The following is a 14,920-nucleotide window of genomic DNA, read 5'->3' on the forward strand; positions in this document are numbered from 1 at the left end:
GCGTGTCTAAATTAAACGCATCACTCTCTTTATCTGGAAATTCTTTGTACACTTCTCACGGGTTGAAATGCTACTAATGGTCAGTTTGTTGGTTTTATCGCCGGGCAGACAGAAGTATTTACGTTTGCCCAGTTTTTAAAAAAAATGATCTGTGCCACACCAGACCACCACGGAAAATGGCGACTGTGAAGTAGATGGAAGACGAAAGTCAGAAATTATCATATGCACGATATTCTTCGCCTCCAGCCTCCATCTACTCCATTGAGGGGTAATGTGCGCTTGTTTTTCCCACCTCCCAGCATTTCGTTGTTATGCGTGTCGAATGTGGCGAGTATGGTTTTGTCATTAGCTCTAGTTTAGCCTAGGTAATGAGGTTTTTCTTTTTTTTGGGGGGGGGGGTGTATGGAGCAGCCTTTTTGGAAATGGTCTGCAGCTCATGCCAAGCAGCATCCAACAATACAAGCGAATATTTGTGCTAAATATGAAGCTAAATATGAAGACACAAAACAAAGGGAATCAGCAACGCTGCTCTGGAAACGTATGTCAATTACATTGTGAGCCGGTACTGTATATAAACTATTATGACGCAAGTTTCGGGTTTTCACACTATTCACTGACGTTTGGCGATGCAAATTCAATTCCATTCTATTTTGGATGGAACGTGCGAACGTGTTTGATTGTGGCTCACTCAATTGTTATGACACATTTATTGCTGATCAGTTCAGATACCTCCCTGCTCCGACCTTTAGAAAATTATATTGCACTGCTTGGAAGTCCCTCCGAATATAGAAAATAACTATTTTGCGGTTATTAAAATGGTTCTTGATTAATTTGATAAGTTGTGGATTAATTGATTCATTATGACAGCTTCATGCGTGACAAAACGGTTATTGATACTTTGACTTTTGAAATTGTGGCAATGAGCTAAGTGACCGGAACTGTCCAAGGAATTTTATTGATGTGATTGAATAACGTCATATTGTTTTTTTTTTTTAGGTCATGGCATCTGAAATGTCATGTCTGGCTGGTGTTGATGGAGATGACAAAGATGCAGATCCTGACATCAGTGCCCTCATCCTCCTACAAGATTCTGTGAAAATGACAGAAGAATCAACCCCTTGCAATGATTCTTTTTACAAACCTTCCCGAAAGCAATCCAGTGTCCTGGATGTTCTATCAAACGCTGATATGTTGTCTCCAATTGGCTTGGGAAACGGACTGTCTTTACGTGAGGCCACTCGGGTCGATGAGGTCAACAGCATAACCATAGAGAAAGATGAGGAAAAAAGCATAACTCAGTTAAAAACAGTGCAGGAAATCGACACGACTGGAATTTGGGGTTTTGATGTAGAATCACCTGAGAAATCATCCGATGATTTAAGTTGGTACCCCCGTAGTGAGTTTATGCACTTTGCGTGGGAGAATCACAACGATTGCTCTGGTGAAGAGCCTAAAAAGGAAGTGTATTCTCTAAATAGCCAGGGCAGAAGAAAACGGAAAATGGACATGGTCACAATGGTGGATCCCTCAGAAGACCTACGCTCTGATTTATCTCACAAATTATCCGATTTTTTATCCGATAAAGAGGACCATGCGGACTCCATTTCTTTTAATGTCAGACAGTCAAGGACTGTCTCCAAGTTGCAGACATCCCAGGTGGAGAATGTCCCAAATTATCCCAATGGAACCTTGAAGGCTATCAAGCAAGTCCTCTGCAGTGCCCCTGAGAGACATTCGCAGGATGACAACCCAAGTGTGGCGCTCACACTAAATTCCCATCCTGATGAGGAAAAAGCGTCTTACTCGTGCATAAAATGCAAGATCGTTTTCAAAAAGAGATCTACCTGGCAGCGCCATATGAAAAGTCACGAAGACGGGCCAAATCATTTGCCAAAGATGTTTATCTGCAGAGAATGCGGAGAGTCTTTCAGTCACAGTAGCGTACTCATCGAGCACGCCAACATGCACCATGACAAAAGATCAACGCTAACCGGCAAGCTGAAAAAATGGACTGACGGGAAGAAGGAGGATAACGGCGCCAAGCTTTTCTGCCCTCAGTGCCCGTTTGGAACGAGCTGCCCCAACACGTTTGTTCAACATGCAAAAACTCACGCGAAAGAAAAGAAAAACTTTAAATGTGACAAATGTAACTTCAGGGCGACGAGTTGGCACGAACTTCGACGCCACATCATCCTGCACTCGCAACATGTCGTCAAAAAGCAAAGCAGGGTCAGTCAATACGATACTTTCTCTTGTAATATTTGTACTTATAGAGCTCTTAGCAAAACCATTTTTAAAAATCACCTCTGGCGTCGCCACCAGCTCGAAATGAAGGAGTACGAAATGGAGCAGTACGGCAAGGACGTGGCTCCGCCTTCCCCGGATCTTTACATTTCCCCTTTCTCAACCATGGAAGACGCTGAGTTGACGTCCAAAATCCTCATCAAGGACGAGGTCTCTTCTCCCACCGAGTCAAACGCCATTTCGGATTTATTCCAAAGTCATCACCTCAAGAGAGGTTTCAAGTCCAAACTCAGCGAATCCAAACTGGACAAATCCATTAACGTTCTGCTATCCCGACAAAAACAGGGACAGAAGAGCTCGCAGCAGAGGAAAACCTCTTACTATGCAGCCAACGGGAATAAAGATTCGACGACATCGGTCAAGGACGATACCACGCAATCTCCAAACGGCCTCACGGGACCAGTCCCTAACAGAAGCACCCCTTATCAATCGCCCGTTAAGAAGTCGCCATCAAAACGAAAGATGTCAACACCGTACCGCAACACGTCTGACCAAGAGTCACGCTTCGTCTCGTCAAAAACTCTTCCAAGCCCTACCGGAAGAAACCAAGACCTGGAAGACAAAAAAGACATTTTCCAAGTGAAAGTCGAAGACCATCTTGACAACGGTGTCAGTCAAGAAAATCATAATTTTATTTATTCCTATAGCAGGAGAATGTCGCTATGCGGCGCTCTGCAGGCATCAAAGAGGCTCTTTGAGAAAGTGAAGAACGAAGAGCACGACAACGAGCCCACGATAAAAGAAGAATGCATCGAAACGCAAGTGTTCCAAGAAACTTTTGATCCGCGCCAGACGCCGTCGCTTGACTCCTTTGCGGACCAAATGCCGAAATTGGACTTGGACTGCAAGAACTGTCCGTACTGCCCGGCTGTCTTCCAGTCAGGAGTGGGCTTGTCCAATCACGTGAGAGGACATCTTCACCGGGTCGGACTGACCTACACAGCGCGACATGTTCTGACTCCTGAGAAAGTGGCTTGCGAAGACAGGCCCAAAATCCGACGGAAGATTGCAGCGTTTCGCAAAATCAAAAAAGGTAATCCTCATGTCGAAAATGTATTTCAAAACAAATCTCTGACTTTAAATTGCCGTTCGTTGCAGTGCTGGAGTTGCCGCCCGAATCTGAGGACACCGAGACCGACATCCACTCTTGTCCGTTATGCGGGGACATGTTTGACAATAGGAAAGGACAGTCCAACCACGTACGCGGCCACCTCAAAAAAATCGGTCGAGCCCATTATTCAAAGAACAAATCGCCGTTAATTGTCCTCAAGGAGTTGATGCGCAACAAGAAGGAGTACACCAGAGCCGTTCACATTCTGGGAAAGCGACGAAATCATTTCCATTACGGAGCAGATTATTTCATGCCATCCGCTTTTGAATTCGATGACTCAGACTCGAACGCGTGGGCCGACATGAAACCGCCCATGCCGCCGTGTTCGCTCTCGGAAACAGACTCGCCGCTGACAGCGTTAGAACAGGATTCGCTCACCGACACGGCCGCACTGATAGGAATTCTAAAGAAGAGAAAATGCCAGGAAGACAGCAAACCCAAAACATTGGCGCCCCTCGCGAAGTACTCGGGTGCACTTTCTACAAACGGTGAACAAAGTTCAGGGCCGAGAGTCGCGTCTTCCCTGCCAATCCCGATATCAGGTAAGCAGCCTTGAAAATTTTATTTTGGCCCAAAAAAATAGTGAATTATCCCAATTGAGTGAATGTGCCTTTTGCAGAGAAAGGTGAATTCAACCGAAAGGTGTGCGTCCACTGCAACGCAACGTTCCACAGCGGCGTTAGTCTCTCGAACCACCTGCGTGCGTGCGCAAAACGGAAAAGAAACGCCTTGCTCGAGGGAACGGGTAAGTGCAAAAATGAATTGTGTTTTAGGAAGTTGAATTTATGGGTTTAGTTTACATTTAGTTCATAAAAAATTATAAATAGAACAACTCACCCTTGCATGAAGATTCCAGAGGTCCCACATTTTGAGTGACATCATGCAGGTTGATGGCTTGAGATCCAGCTTTTTTTTTTTTTTCCTGGTAATTCTAGATTTTGTTGCAAAAAAGGCAGTTTGTAATCAATCGAAACATATATAGTATATATTTTAAATTCTAATTTATTTCAGAGTTTGATTGTAAACCGAGAAGGCAGCGTTTAAGGCCCAGCTCAAAGAAGAAGGTGCTTCCGTTAACACAAACTCCAGAGGAAACGTACAGACTCACATGCAGGTCAGCGTATTTTGGAAACACTCGAATTCAAAATAACATGCAGCTGCTGAATTTTATTGATTTTTTTTTTTGGGGGGTTCCAGGTTCTGCGACTTGGTCTTTCAGGGTCCCTTGTCTGTCCAGGAGGACTGGATCAAGCATTTACAGAGACACATTATGAACACGAGTATCCCCCGTACCGGACTGGCCATGGTGGAGGTCTCTTCGCTCCCCACCGCCGATTTGGCGTCTTGTGTCAAGACAGACCCGGAAAGCTCGCAGCCGGCCGCCGCACTTGACACCTCCTGAAGACAAAAGGCACCTTTCTTTCGTTGTTAAGACTTTGACTAAACTCTATGTGTATGTACATTTTTCACTTTTTTTAGTCTTGCCAAAAGTACACACTCGGTCTTCAAGAGCATCGGTTACGCCAATTCTTTTGGATATTGCCCTCTTTCTGTTTTGACATCTTCCACCTTTTTGGAGTACATTTCCAAACAAGGACAGTATAGGTTCATGCAGTAGACAACTTTTACCTCACCCTTTTTTCAAAATTTGGGAGCACTGCTACTGTATCAATTTTTAAAATATGAAGAGGAAAAAGAAAAAGCTTCGTTTTCTACTCCCTTAAAACACATTTTATGGCACAGAATTTGAGTACTTTAAGTATCTGGAAATTCTAAGAAAAGAAAAAAAAACCGTGACAGGAACCTATGTACTTGAACCTTGTTTTGTTTTGTTAAAGCATTTCGGTAACTTTGTTACTAATTAAACGCATTTTTAAAAAACAAGAAAAACAAACTAACACTTAAAGCATTGTCTATACTATTTAATGATGAAATATACAGTTTCTAAATTAATTTTGAAATGTACAGTATCATAAATACAAGACTGAATACATCTGTGGTCTAAATAAAAAAAAAAAAAAAAAAAAGTACATGTTGCTTTTCCCTCCTTGCTGGCATTTGTAACTCATGAGACAAGAAGTGATGAGCAAAACAAATCTGTTGATTAACCTCTAAAGTTCTGTGGCACGGCTCGGTGATAGAGCGGTCGACGTTCCCCGGCCGGCCGGCTATTGTGACCATGTCCAAGTATCCTTGCGCAAAATAATGAGCCCGAAGTTGCTCCTGATTCTGCGTCACCGCTGCGAAGCGCATTGGGGGGGGCCTTAAAAGGTGCAAAACCGAGTAAAAGACCACATACGTGGTTCTGAAGGTGGCAAAGTTTGTTCGCTTGTGGCAGATAGCACCAAGTTCATCTTTTGAGGGCTGCTTTCAATCGAAGTGGCTGAAACCCTGACCAAAAAAAAACAATACATTAGTAGTCATCAAACAGAAATGAATGCAGATGGTCCATTTGAATGATATCTAAACATTTCATTTTTTGCCCAAAACACGTACCTTAATGAAATTTTCAAACTGAGGCTGCAACTCTTTCATGATGGTATCTGCTTTGTTGAGTGAAGCCTGTCTCCGTTGCGCGTCAAATTCCTTCAAGAAACGGCGGCATTTTCTGAGCAAACTTTAACATCCAGCGATTGCCTCCAAAAATGAAGACGGCCGTTAGTTACTTTGGTGTTGGAGAGGTGTTCCATCGAGGTAATGTGATTCTGCACGGCCGCCTCTGCCGTGGACACCAGCACCTGGCACGCCGCGCAGTGGAACAATGACACCTTTGTCATGTGGTCCTTCTCCTGTAGAACTGACAAAATAGTTTATTGCGAAATGATGGTCAGAAAATCAGGTATTTACTACAAATATGGGCTTTGAAAGAAAGTTCTTCAGGTTTTTAGTCCTGCCAAGTCAATTCATACCTTGAAGAGCACAGTGTTCAATGGCTCGGCTGCATTTGATGCTTTTATACACCATGACGTCCTGCAAATATATACATTTAAAAAAAAAAAAACGGAATATTTGAAAATTGTGTGGAAAAACTCTAACCTGCAGAAAGGCAATGGTCAGGTCATCGTAGTTATTCTGCTCCTGGATGTGCTCCATGGTGTCCCAGTGAATTTTACTTTGCAAATGTTTTTCCAGCTCCTGCCCGTTGCTTACTTCAATGTCACACAGGTCACAGTTGATGGTTATCCTTCAAAGAGACAACATCTCCTTTGTAAAACACAATTGATCAAATCTACAAGCTAGCCACATCTTTGGCTTCACGGTATGGATAAACATTTTTGTTACTCACTGATCCATTTGGACCGATTTTCTCATTTTCCTTTTTATCCTCGTCGTCGGTGGCCTGCGCTCCAGTTCTGCAAAGCAGTAAAAACATACATTGAGAGTCTTAAAATATTTTTAAATTAAATCTACTTTAAAAAAAAAAAAAAAAGGCGATTTCTTGGGCAAATCTAAAACTGGTATTCACCTGCTTCATCGGGCTCCTTAATTTTATAGTCCCGCTCCAACCTGGGCAAGGATAATCTAACTCGTGGGATCATCTGCCAATGTGAAAACGAAGCAGTTTGGACAATACTCAGCTTATAAACAGATTAATGCAGAAAAAACGGAGCACAAAATCAGATGAGGCCATGTTTGGTCATAATTGTCTACTCCAGTCCTGTAGGTGGCAGTAAATTTTTATATTTTTTTTTTTATGCAACAGTGATATTGACTAATTACCAGAGTTTGTGTCCCTAACTTTACCGTACCGGGGTTCTGTACTCAGCCCTGGTCATCTCTTCTTTTCCGTTGATCCTCTGTTCCGTGTAAGACGCAGAATACCGTTGATGAGATGAGCCATCCAAATGCCTGTCGGGGCTGAAAGATATTTGAGTAGATTCATAACTACGACACTCAATTGATTTCAAATCTGGGGTGTAGGACTGTTGCTCAGACAGCCGATGGTGACTTGGATTTTCGTTTAGTCTTCTCTCAAAGCTGATGTCCAAGGCTCGGTCCAACATCCACGGGGGAATGTTGCGGCCTCTTCTATCCGGAGACATACGTTGCCACTCATCCTGCTTGGGCGGGGAACGTTGTCTCTCAAAGTTGTCATCCTGCTCGGGCGGGGAACGTTGCCACTCAAGGTTGTCATCTTGCTCGGACGGGGAATGTTGCCACTCAATGTTGTCATCCTGCTCGGACGGAGAACGTTGCCACTCAAGGTTGTCATCCTGCTCGGGCGGGGAACTTTGCCACTCAACGTTGTCGTCCTTCTCGGGCGAGTTATCATCCCCAGGTGGGGAGTCGCAGCTAATGTCCCCTAAGGTGGCATTGGGCAAGTCTTCCATCGGTGGGTCAAAGGGGTCGTAAATTCCAGTGCTGAAAGCGACAGAGGATGACCGCTAGTGTTAACTACATGGTGATTTTTAGTCATTTTAGGAAAACAGGTGTTTAATTTTTCTTAATACAAGCCTTGAGGTTCGTTCTAATTTCGAAATACAAACGCTTGATGGTGGTAAACACAATTCAGTTCACGGGAAGTATGATGTGGGACTTGCCTTTCTTCAGTGCTTTGCTTCTGTGATTCATCTTCAGAGTTTTCCCCGTCGATCGGTTTGAATGAAGACTTCCATCTACCAGAAGTGGCTTTCACTAAAAAGTCAAATAAAATGAGTGTTATCTTGAGTCGGTGTATATTGCTTTATCCAATAGATGGATGGATAGTGTATATAAACCACTTAATTTTCCAATATTACAACTAAAACCTTAATAAATACACCTTTTTTTTAGTTTGAAAATAAAATTGAAAAGAAAGTTTTGTTACCTGGTCTAGTCTGAGGTTGGGCTGCCATCATCTTAACAGATGTGCTTTTAGTATTAGGCTCGGGTTTGGCTCTCATTGGCATGTGCACCACGTTTTCTTTGAAGTCTCCAGGCACTCTAATAATCATTTTGGGGGAAAATAAGTTAGAAGCCAACATAACTGGTCAAATGTACGAGGCTAAACACAGGTTGTTGTTGTATCAAGGCTAAGTACAACTCGCATGAAGCTAGCAGCAAAGCTTGTTTGCTTTAGCCACAAAGCTCCATACACAACCGAAATAAAACACCATTGTGGTTTTACCATGCTAGCTAAACAATAAATTGACATGTTACTAGATAAGTAATGTTTTTGATCCAAAAAATGTGGCCTAACAGGCTGCTGTTAATCGAGTATAAAATTACCTAGTCGGTGGATGGTCACTGAAACGGCTAACTCGTTCCCGAGTCCCCGTCGCTGCTAACCGTGAAGTGTTGCTATAAGCAACATTTTTGTGGGGATTCATGGTTTGGTTTGCTTTTTTGCAGGAAAGATCCCAAAATGAGCGAGTAGTATGTGCATATATGCACTGTACAGTGAACGATTCCTCAAGAGTTCCCTTTATAACCAGTAGGTGGTGCTACAGTATACGTTTAGGATTCGTGATAGCGTACAGAGGGGTCCTCGGGTTACGACGGATTCCCGTTTCTACAGTTATAATAATTTTCACTGACGTTGGGCACTGAATGACCTCTTAAAAAGATATCTTTTTCACTAGGAAAAAAAAATTCTAGAATTTCTAGAATTAGTTAAGAAATGCACCGTGAACGATATTGAAATTATATAAAGTTATAATCCAGATTAGTTTTTAGAGAATACACTACGAAACAAATAACACTCAACTGTCTTTTCAGTGATTTTTATTTAGTCATGAAAACTGTGAATATAGGACACTGAGGTGATACAGCAACTATGAATACATGAAACAACAGTATACAAAAATACACGGGGGGAAGGCAAACAAGTTTGTTGTCAATATGCTAATTAGTCAGTGTAAAACATGTATACACGTTCACATTTTAGGGCATGGAGAAAACATTTAAAAGGTCCAGCCCGTCAAGGAAAACAGGATCTGAGAACATTCATGGATTTTTTTTTTTATGCAAGTGAATTGCATACATTTCTAACATTGTAGTTTAAAAGGTAATATCTAGTGATTTAGTCAATTCTGAAATTGCTATGTTCTTCATGACATTGCTAAACAAACACCACTAATACTGAATCACAAAACGGAGCAGAAGATATCCTTCAAGTAGTGAGCACAACAAACACTGGAGAAGATGTGATTTTTTTGGCGTGCAAGTGAAGAAAAAAATTAAAGCCATTTGGATTAAAAAAAAAATCCCCCCCATTTAAATTTTTATCCACGGTTCTATTTGTTCCTGAGACAAAAATATCAAAGGTCTATACTACAAGTAATAATTTAAAAAAAAAACAGTCTGACATGCTTGATGCAAAAAAAAAAGAAAAGAATGACAGCTGCAAATTCATTCAGTTTAACAATGAGCAATTGAGACTCGTCATTAATGTCATAATGAAAGAATGCATTCATTGCCCAGCCCTTGGTGTTTGGTGCTTTCTACACTCATCAGCGGAATAAAAACAATCAAAAGGTTTGGAACACCACTCAGGCACACCGTTACATTATTTGTGTCACAAGATTATCTTCAGCTGATCGAGCTTCTGTAAAATTGAACTAACATTGTTTTAAAATGACTGTAATTTAATTAAAAATAAAAATCAAAGATGTTTTTATTAAAGATAATTTAATGCCACAATGGGTGGATGAATTTGTTTCGTGCCAAAAATCAAACAAAAACTGGAAATCGATCTTCCAGATTTGAGTTGCTACAAGATGGTAATACTTTTAATACTTTGGCCACAACATCGACTTTTTGGGGGTCGATAGGGGGAAGAACAAAAAAATCTCCCTGTCTGGACCCCAAAAGTTTGAGCCCCGCTGCTACAAGACACTTGTACTGGCGATGTTGCTGTCTCGGCCGATGCTCTCCCTGACTTCCACGGGCAGGGTCATGTAGAGGTGATCCTCCACCAGGAACTCACTTCTGAGGAGCCGGCGGCAGTTTCCGAGCTGCGCAGGGAGCCTTTCCAGACTGTTGCCCTTCAGCTCCAGATGGTTGAGCAGAACCAGGTCGCCAACAGACTCTGACAGTTCCCTCAGGTCGTTGTGGCCCAAGCAAAGCACTCTCAGCTTGGTGCACTTGAACAAATTCTTGGGCAAGGTCTCCAGCTTGTTGGAAGTCATGTCCAGTTCCAGCAGGTCCAGCAGAAGACCGACATCCTGAGGGAGCACCTGGATTAAGTTGTGGGCCAGATTCAAAGATTGCAGTTTAGGTAGTTTGAACAACGCCGGCGGCAGGGACTGCAATTTATTGTGCGAGAGGTGGAGAGCCTCCAGCGACTTGCCCTGGATGATGGAGGAGGGGATTGACGTGATTTTGTTGTGCCACAATTTGAGACACGTCAGTCTCTTGAGGTGCTGCAGGCTGACAATCTCCTCGATGGTCCGGATGTTGTTGGACTTCAGATCGAGCTCCTGCAGGTTGAGCAAGCTGAAAATAGCGTGAGGGATCTTCTCCAGCTCGCAACTGTGCAACTCCAGGTCGATGAGATTGGTCATTTTTTTCAGAGTGTTCAGCCCGAAGAGTCTCGTGCCGTCGTTGTGCACCATCAATTTCACCAGGTGCTGCGACACGTCTGTGATGTTGGTAGGCAATTTTGGGAGGTTGCTCTTCAGGTACAAAATCTTTAAATGCCTCAAGTCCCGCATGGACTCTAAACCGAACATCCTGTTATTTTCCGAGCTCAGGTTCCCGACGATGTAGAGCTGTCGCAAATTCCTCAGCAAGAAGATCCATGTCGGGATCTCGGCGACATCTGTGAAACTGATGTGAAGGCTGTGAAGATGATCGCGGAGGAAAGCGAATCCGGTCTGCTCCACTTTGGCGGGACACTCGTAGAGGTGCAGCTCCCTCAGACTGGTCATCTGGGACACGTTAGCGGTGAACCTGACTTCGGGAATCTTCTCCAGCTTGAGCACCTCCAAGTCGGTAAGGTCAAAGACCACGTTTGGAAGACCGAAGAGATTCTTCAGGTGCAGCTCTTGCTGATCTTGCGCGTTACGAGTCACGCATTTCCGGGCTTTTTTGAAGTTCCACTCGTGATTGAGGCTGATCTCCCTCAGTTTGTTCTCGCTCACCTCGGACAGGAAGACGCCGAAGCGTTTGGAGTAGAGCTGGTCGTACTGGTCGACCATGTGTAAGAGGAAAGCAAAGTCGTTTTTGACATCTGGAATGTCACTAAAGCTGCTCTCTTCCCTGACTTTCTCAAAGGAATACTCTTTCAGAGGTCCTCGGAATACCCAGAAGAGGGAGTAGAGACACACCATCCCGTACAAGATCATCAGAGCTATGTAGCAAAAGAGGACCTTTTCTAACATGAACGCCATGTTGTGCGTACAATAGAAGCGTCCGTAGCCCACCAGCGCTTTGACGTCAGTCTCACATATATGCTCAAAATGAATTTTCACCAAAAAGCTGGAGGTGTAGGACAGCATTGAAATAAAGGTGGCCGTTTTGAAGATGGTCTGAGCCGCGTAGAACCTGTAGATGAAATCGTTATCCTCCACGTGAGCTCGGAACTTGCGCACTTTCTCAAACAAGGCTTTGGCCTGCTCCCCGTCCTTTTTATCCAAGATGGGCATGGTGGCCGTCGGGGCTTCGGCGATGGGATTATCCGCCGACACCACGCCGTCCAGCATGGGAGAGGTGGACATAGAACCGGGGCCTTCCTCGTTGCCTTCTAAAGACGCGGTGTGATGCGCGAAAGAGTTGCCGCTCAACCTCTGCTTGTTCTTCTCCGACTCTTCGCAGGCTGTTTCCGACACGGCCTTGGTGGTCCACGGAGATTCGAAACAGCGACACAGAATGGAGACAAAGTGTTCTATTTTTGAGCTCGTCTTGGGAAATTTGAACCAGAAGTTGCTGCTGACCATCAGGATGACGGTGTTAATCAGGATGAGATAAGGGAAGAATTTGGAATACCAGGGCAACACAAGGTGATAACACATTTGGTTGATGAACACGTACTGCTGAAAGTCCAAATTGGTCTTGATTCCCGGTGCTTGAGGCCGATGATTACAATTCTCTTCTCTCTTATCAGTATCTTCATACTGAGGCTGAAAGTTTTGCACGGCACTCTTGATGTTTATCGCAGCAGGTACTTGCTGAGCATTCTGTGCGGGGTCAGAGTCATTTCGAGAGTTCTCCTGTGTTTCGTCCATGAAAGGAAGGCACGCTAGCTGGTCCTTGGTGATCTGCATGGTCATGGCGAATAGGGCCAACATGAGCATGACCAAGCTCAAATAGTCCATGAAGACATCCCACCATGGCTTCAAGATGCGGTACGTCGGATGGACATCATTCAAGGACGCAAACTCCGTCACTGTGAACATCACTGCAACGAGAGAAAGGGCAATCAGTTTTTGAGTATTTACATCTGAGGGTAGCACGACAGCAATGGAGACAAAGCTCATTGATTACGTCAAGTTGGAACCTTCTGCTTTGAAAATGGATGTTCAATGGCAGGCCTGCTTTCAATTGCCTTGTGAAATGGCCTTACTTGTTACTTCCTGTCTAATATGAATAGTCTTCACCGTTCAGCATGTCGCTCTGTTTTTGTCAAGCCTAAAGCAAACCTGTCAAAAGGTTATACCAACAGGTGCATATATAAAAAAAAGGTGTTTAAAAACCAGGAGCTCCATTTAAAAAGTGTGACTGTGTAACTTTTCGCATTGCCTAACAAATCTGTTTTAATTCAATCAAAGTTCGAGTCATAGTGGTACCGTGACCTTTGGGTTGAATCTGTTACATAGCAATACTTTAAAGTTAAATGGATTTGAAATGGATTGAAATGCCAGCTACCCAAAAACACTTTTATTTCATATTAACAGAGGAAAATGTTAATCAAATGTAAACATGCGATAGAATCAATAAGTCACATACCCCCATTGGTTAGTTTAGTGGCAATTGGTTGCAATGTTGTACACAACCGCGTTATAATGGACGTCACCACACTTTTATTAATGACGTGGACGCAGACGTCATTCTTTGTTTGGGACGGAGAGATCCTGGATGGATGTTTGTATGTCGTCACATCATGAGCTCGATTATATATTCTGATCACTTTCTTATCATATGGAAAAACGGCACTTCATTTCTTACATCTTTGTTTTAGTTTCTAGACTTTTTGTGACGTCATTTTTAGCCGAAAACGATCGTTATTGGTATAAATAAAGAGACCCAAGAAATTAAAGATTTTTTTTTTTCTGGAAGGTGCAAATAAAATCCACATATGCACACACAAACATGACCATTACGTATCCGCAGCCTTGTGATATAATACAGCTGAGTTTATTAATAAATAAGAGGAAGAATACATGCGAAGAATAGAACAGCTGGTCTTTTTTTCCACTTGAGATCAGGGTAGACTTTGCAACCTTTGCAGGATGAACTGCAATTATGTTTTGAGTCAGGTTACTTGTTGACTTGGTAATGCATTATAGTGTTTGAAGCAAAAAAAGAAAGTCCTCCAAAAGCCATACTTGTTAACTAGCAAGGACTGAATGATTACAAGTATACTGTGATACATCACTTACTGACGGTGCGGCGTTAAAGGACCCCGGTTATTCCTTGCTCAACCGGCGTTCCACATTTTGCCGATTCCACGGTTCACACATTTGTCGGTGAGAGTGGCGGTTACATCCTTCAAGTGTTCGTTCCCCACTGAACAGAGCTCGGTTCAAACCTGTTGGTCCCGGACAAAGTGCGCAGACGAACAACAGAAGAGAGGAGAGAGGAGGCAGGTGAAGGAGAGACAAGAGAGGCTGAACCAACATGGAGCCGTTGTGCTTTGGTCGCCTCTGATTGGACGATGAAAGGACGGCTACTTCCTGAAGACTCCGCTTTGCCTGCGAACTTTATCCCATGTTGCATTCAAGTGAAAACGGGGAAAAGAAAGTCACACAGACACTGGTTAATTCGATTATCAGTAGTTTAGTTCATCTGTAAGGTTTAGTTGGATTTAACTTTTAATTACAATACATGCATTTATTTTTGAGGAACAATTTATTTTCAAGCACTTATTTTTAAGTTACAATTTATGTGTTGTTTTTGTTTCTTGAGCCAGTCAGTATTGAACCCAATGCTCTTACATCATTCCCAGATGATGCACCCGACAGAGAAAGTGCTCCATAGTTGCTATCAATACAGGTTCTAACCGGTCTTGGGCTGCTGGCTGCTATTTATCAACGCTCTGTTCTCACGATACTCATGTACTTTGATGGGGGGGCTGAAAGAGGGAAAAGAAAGCAAGTATTAGATTGTGTGATGCCCTGAGTCTGTGGTACAAGATCAAATAATGGAAGTCATTAAAAATGGCAAATGCATTTTTTTTTCCAATTTGTCTCTATGTAGTATGTCGTATGAGGGATTTCCTCCTTTTAATTAGAGGAGCTCAGATGAAGCTAACAACCAGCTTAACTAGCTCTCTATTATTCACATGCTGTATTATGCTTGTACCTCACTCTCTGGTTTATGTGCATAACATGGTTTCATTAAAACAAAAAGACTAATTCCTTCCTC

General features: G+C 43.1%; 3 protein-coding genes across 4 annotated transcripts; 1 reads left to right on the top strand and 2 right to left on the bottom strand.

Moving 5' to 3' along the window:
- Nucleotides 1-5,226, top strand: znf644a (zinc finger protein 644a). The gene is made up of 6 exons (XM_049748089.2): nt 1-268; nt 997-3,337; nt 3,403-3,957; nt 4,035-4,160; nt 4,427-4,529; nt 4,613-5,226. The coding sequence occupies exons 2-6, from the start codon at nt 1,000-1,002 to the stop codon at nt 4,815-4,817; spliced, it is 3,327 nt and encodes a 1,108-aa protein (XP_049604046.1). The 5' UTR covers nt 1-268; nt 997-999; the 3' UTR covers nt 4,818-5,226.
- A 96-nt stretch (nt 5,227-5,322) lies between these two features.
- Nucleotides 5,323-8,834, bottom strand: LOC125985344 (uncharacterized). 2 transcript variants are annotated; one of them, XR_007487293.1, is made up of 11 exons: nt 8,624-8,834; nt 8,223-8,338; nt 7,957-8,050; nt 7,165-7,777; nt 6,882-6,954; nt 6,702-6,768; nt 6,452-6,599; nt 6,325-6,385; nt 6,082-6,204; nt 5,912-6,001; nt 5,323-5,806 (listed from the first exon to the last, which is right to left on the bottom strand). XR_007487293.1 is itself a non-coding variant. In XM_049748099.2 (11 exons), exons 1-11 carry the CDS (start codon nt 8,722-8,724, stop codon nt 5,786-5,788), a joined length of 1,515 nt encoding a protein of 504 aa, XP_049604056.1. In that variant the 5' UTR covers nt 8,725-8,832; the 3' UTR covers nt 5,323-5,785. The 2 variants fall into 2 exon arrangements, 1 of the variants encoding a protein (XP_049604056.1); XM_049748099.2 differs by having other exon boundaries at nt 6,082-6,212; nt 8,624-8,832.
- A 267-nt stretch (nt 8,835-9,101) lies between these two features.
- lrrc8da (leucine rich repeat containing 8 VRAC subunit Da) lies at nt 9,102-14,267 on the bottom strand. Its single transcript, XM_049748092.2, has 2 exons — nt 13,936-14,267; nt 9,102-12,734 (listed from the first exon to the last, which is right to left on the bottom strand). Coding segments are annotated over exons 1-2 (2,514 nt in total). The 5' UTR covers nt 13,937-14,267; the 3' UTR covers nt 9,102-10,221.
- Between the last annotated feature and the right edge of the window lie 653 nt (nt 14,268-14,920).

Source organism: Syngnathus scovelli, chromosome 17 (assembly GCF_024217435.2).
Source record: "Syngnathus scovelli strain Florida chromosome 17, RoL_Ssco_1.2, whole genome shotgun sequence".
NCBI classification, from domain to species: domain Eukaryota; kingdom Metazoa; phylum Chordata; class Actinopteri; order Syngnathiformes; family Syngnathidae; genus Syngnathus; species Syngnathus scovelli.

Coding starts and splice junctions, on each gene's coding strand:
- znf644a (XM_049748089.2), top strand. CDS start 1,000: ATGGCATCTGAAATGTCATGTCTGGCTGGTGTTGATGGAGATGACAAA. Junction 3,958..4,034: donor CCTGCCAATCCCGATATCAG/GTAAGCAGCCTT, acceptor TGCCTTTTGCAG/AGAAAGGTGAATTCAACCGA. Junction 4,161..4,426: donor CGCCTTGCTCGAGGGAACGG/GTAAGTGCAAAA, acceptor AATTTATTTCAG/AGTTTGATTGTAAACCGAGA.
- LOC125985344 (XM_049748099.2), bottom strand. CDS start 8,724: ATGAATCCCCACAAAAATGTTGCTTATAGCAACACTTCACGGTTAGCA. Junction 8,339..8,623: donor AGTGACCATCCACCGACTAG/GTAATTTTATAC, acceptor AATGATTATTAG/AGTGCCTGGAGACTTCAAAG. Junction 6,386..6,451: donor TGACCATTGCCTTTCTGCAG/GTTAGAGTTTTT, acceptor ATATATTTGCAG/GACGTCATGGTGTATAAAAG.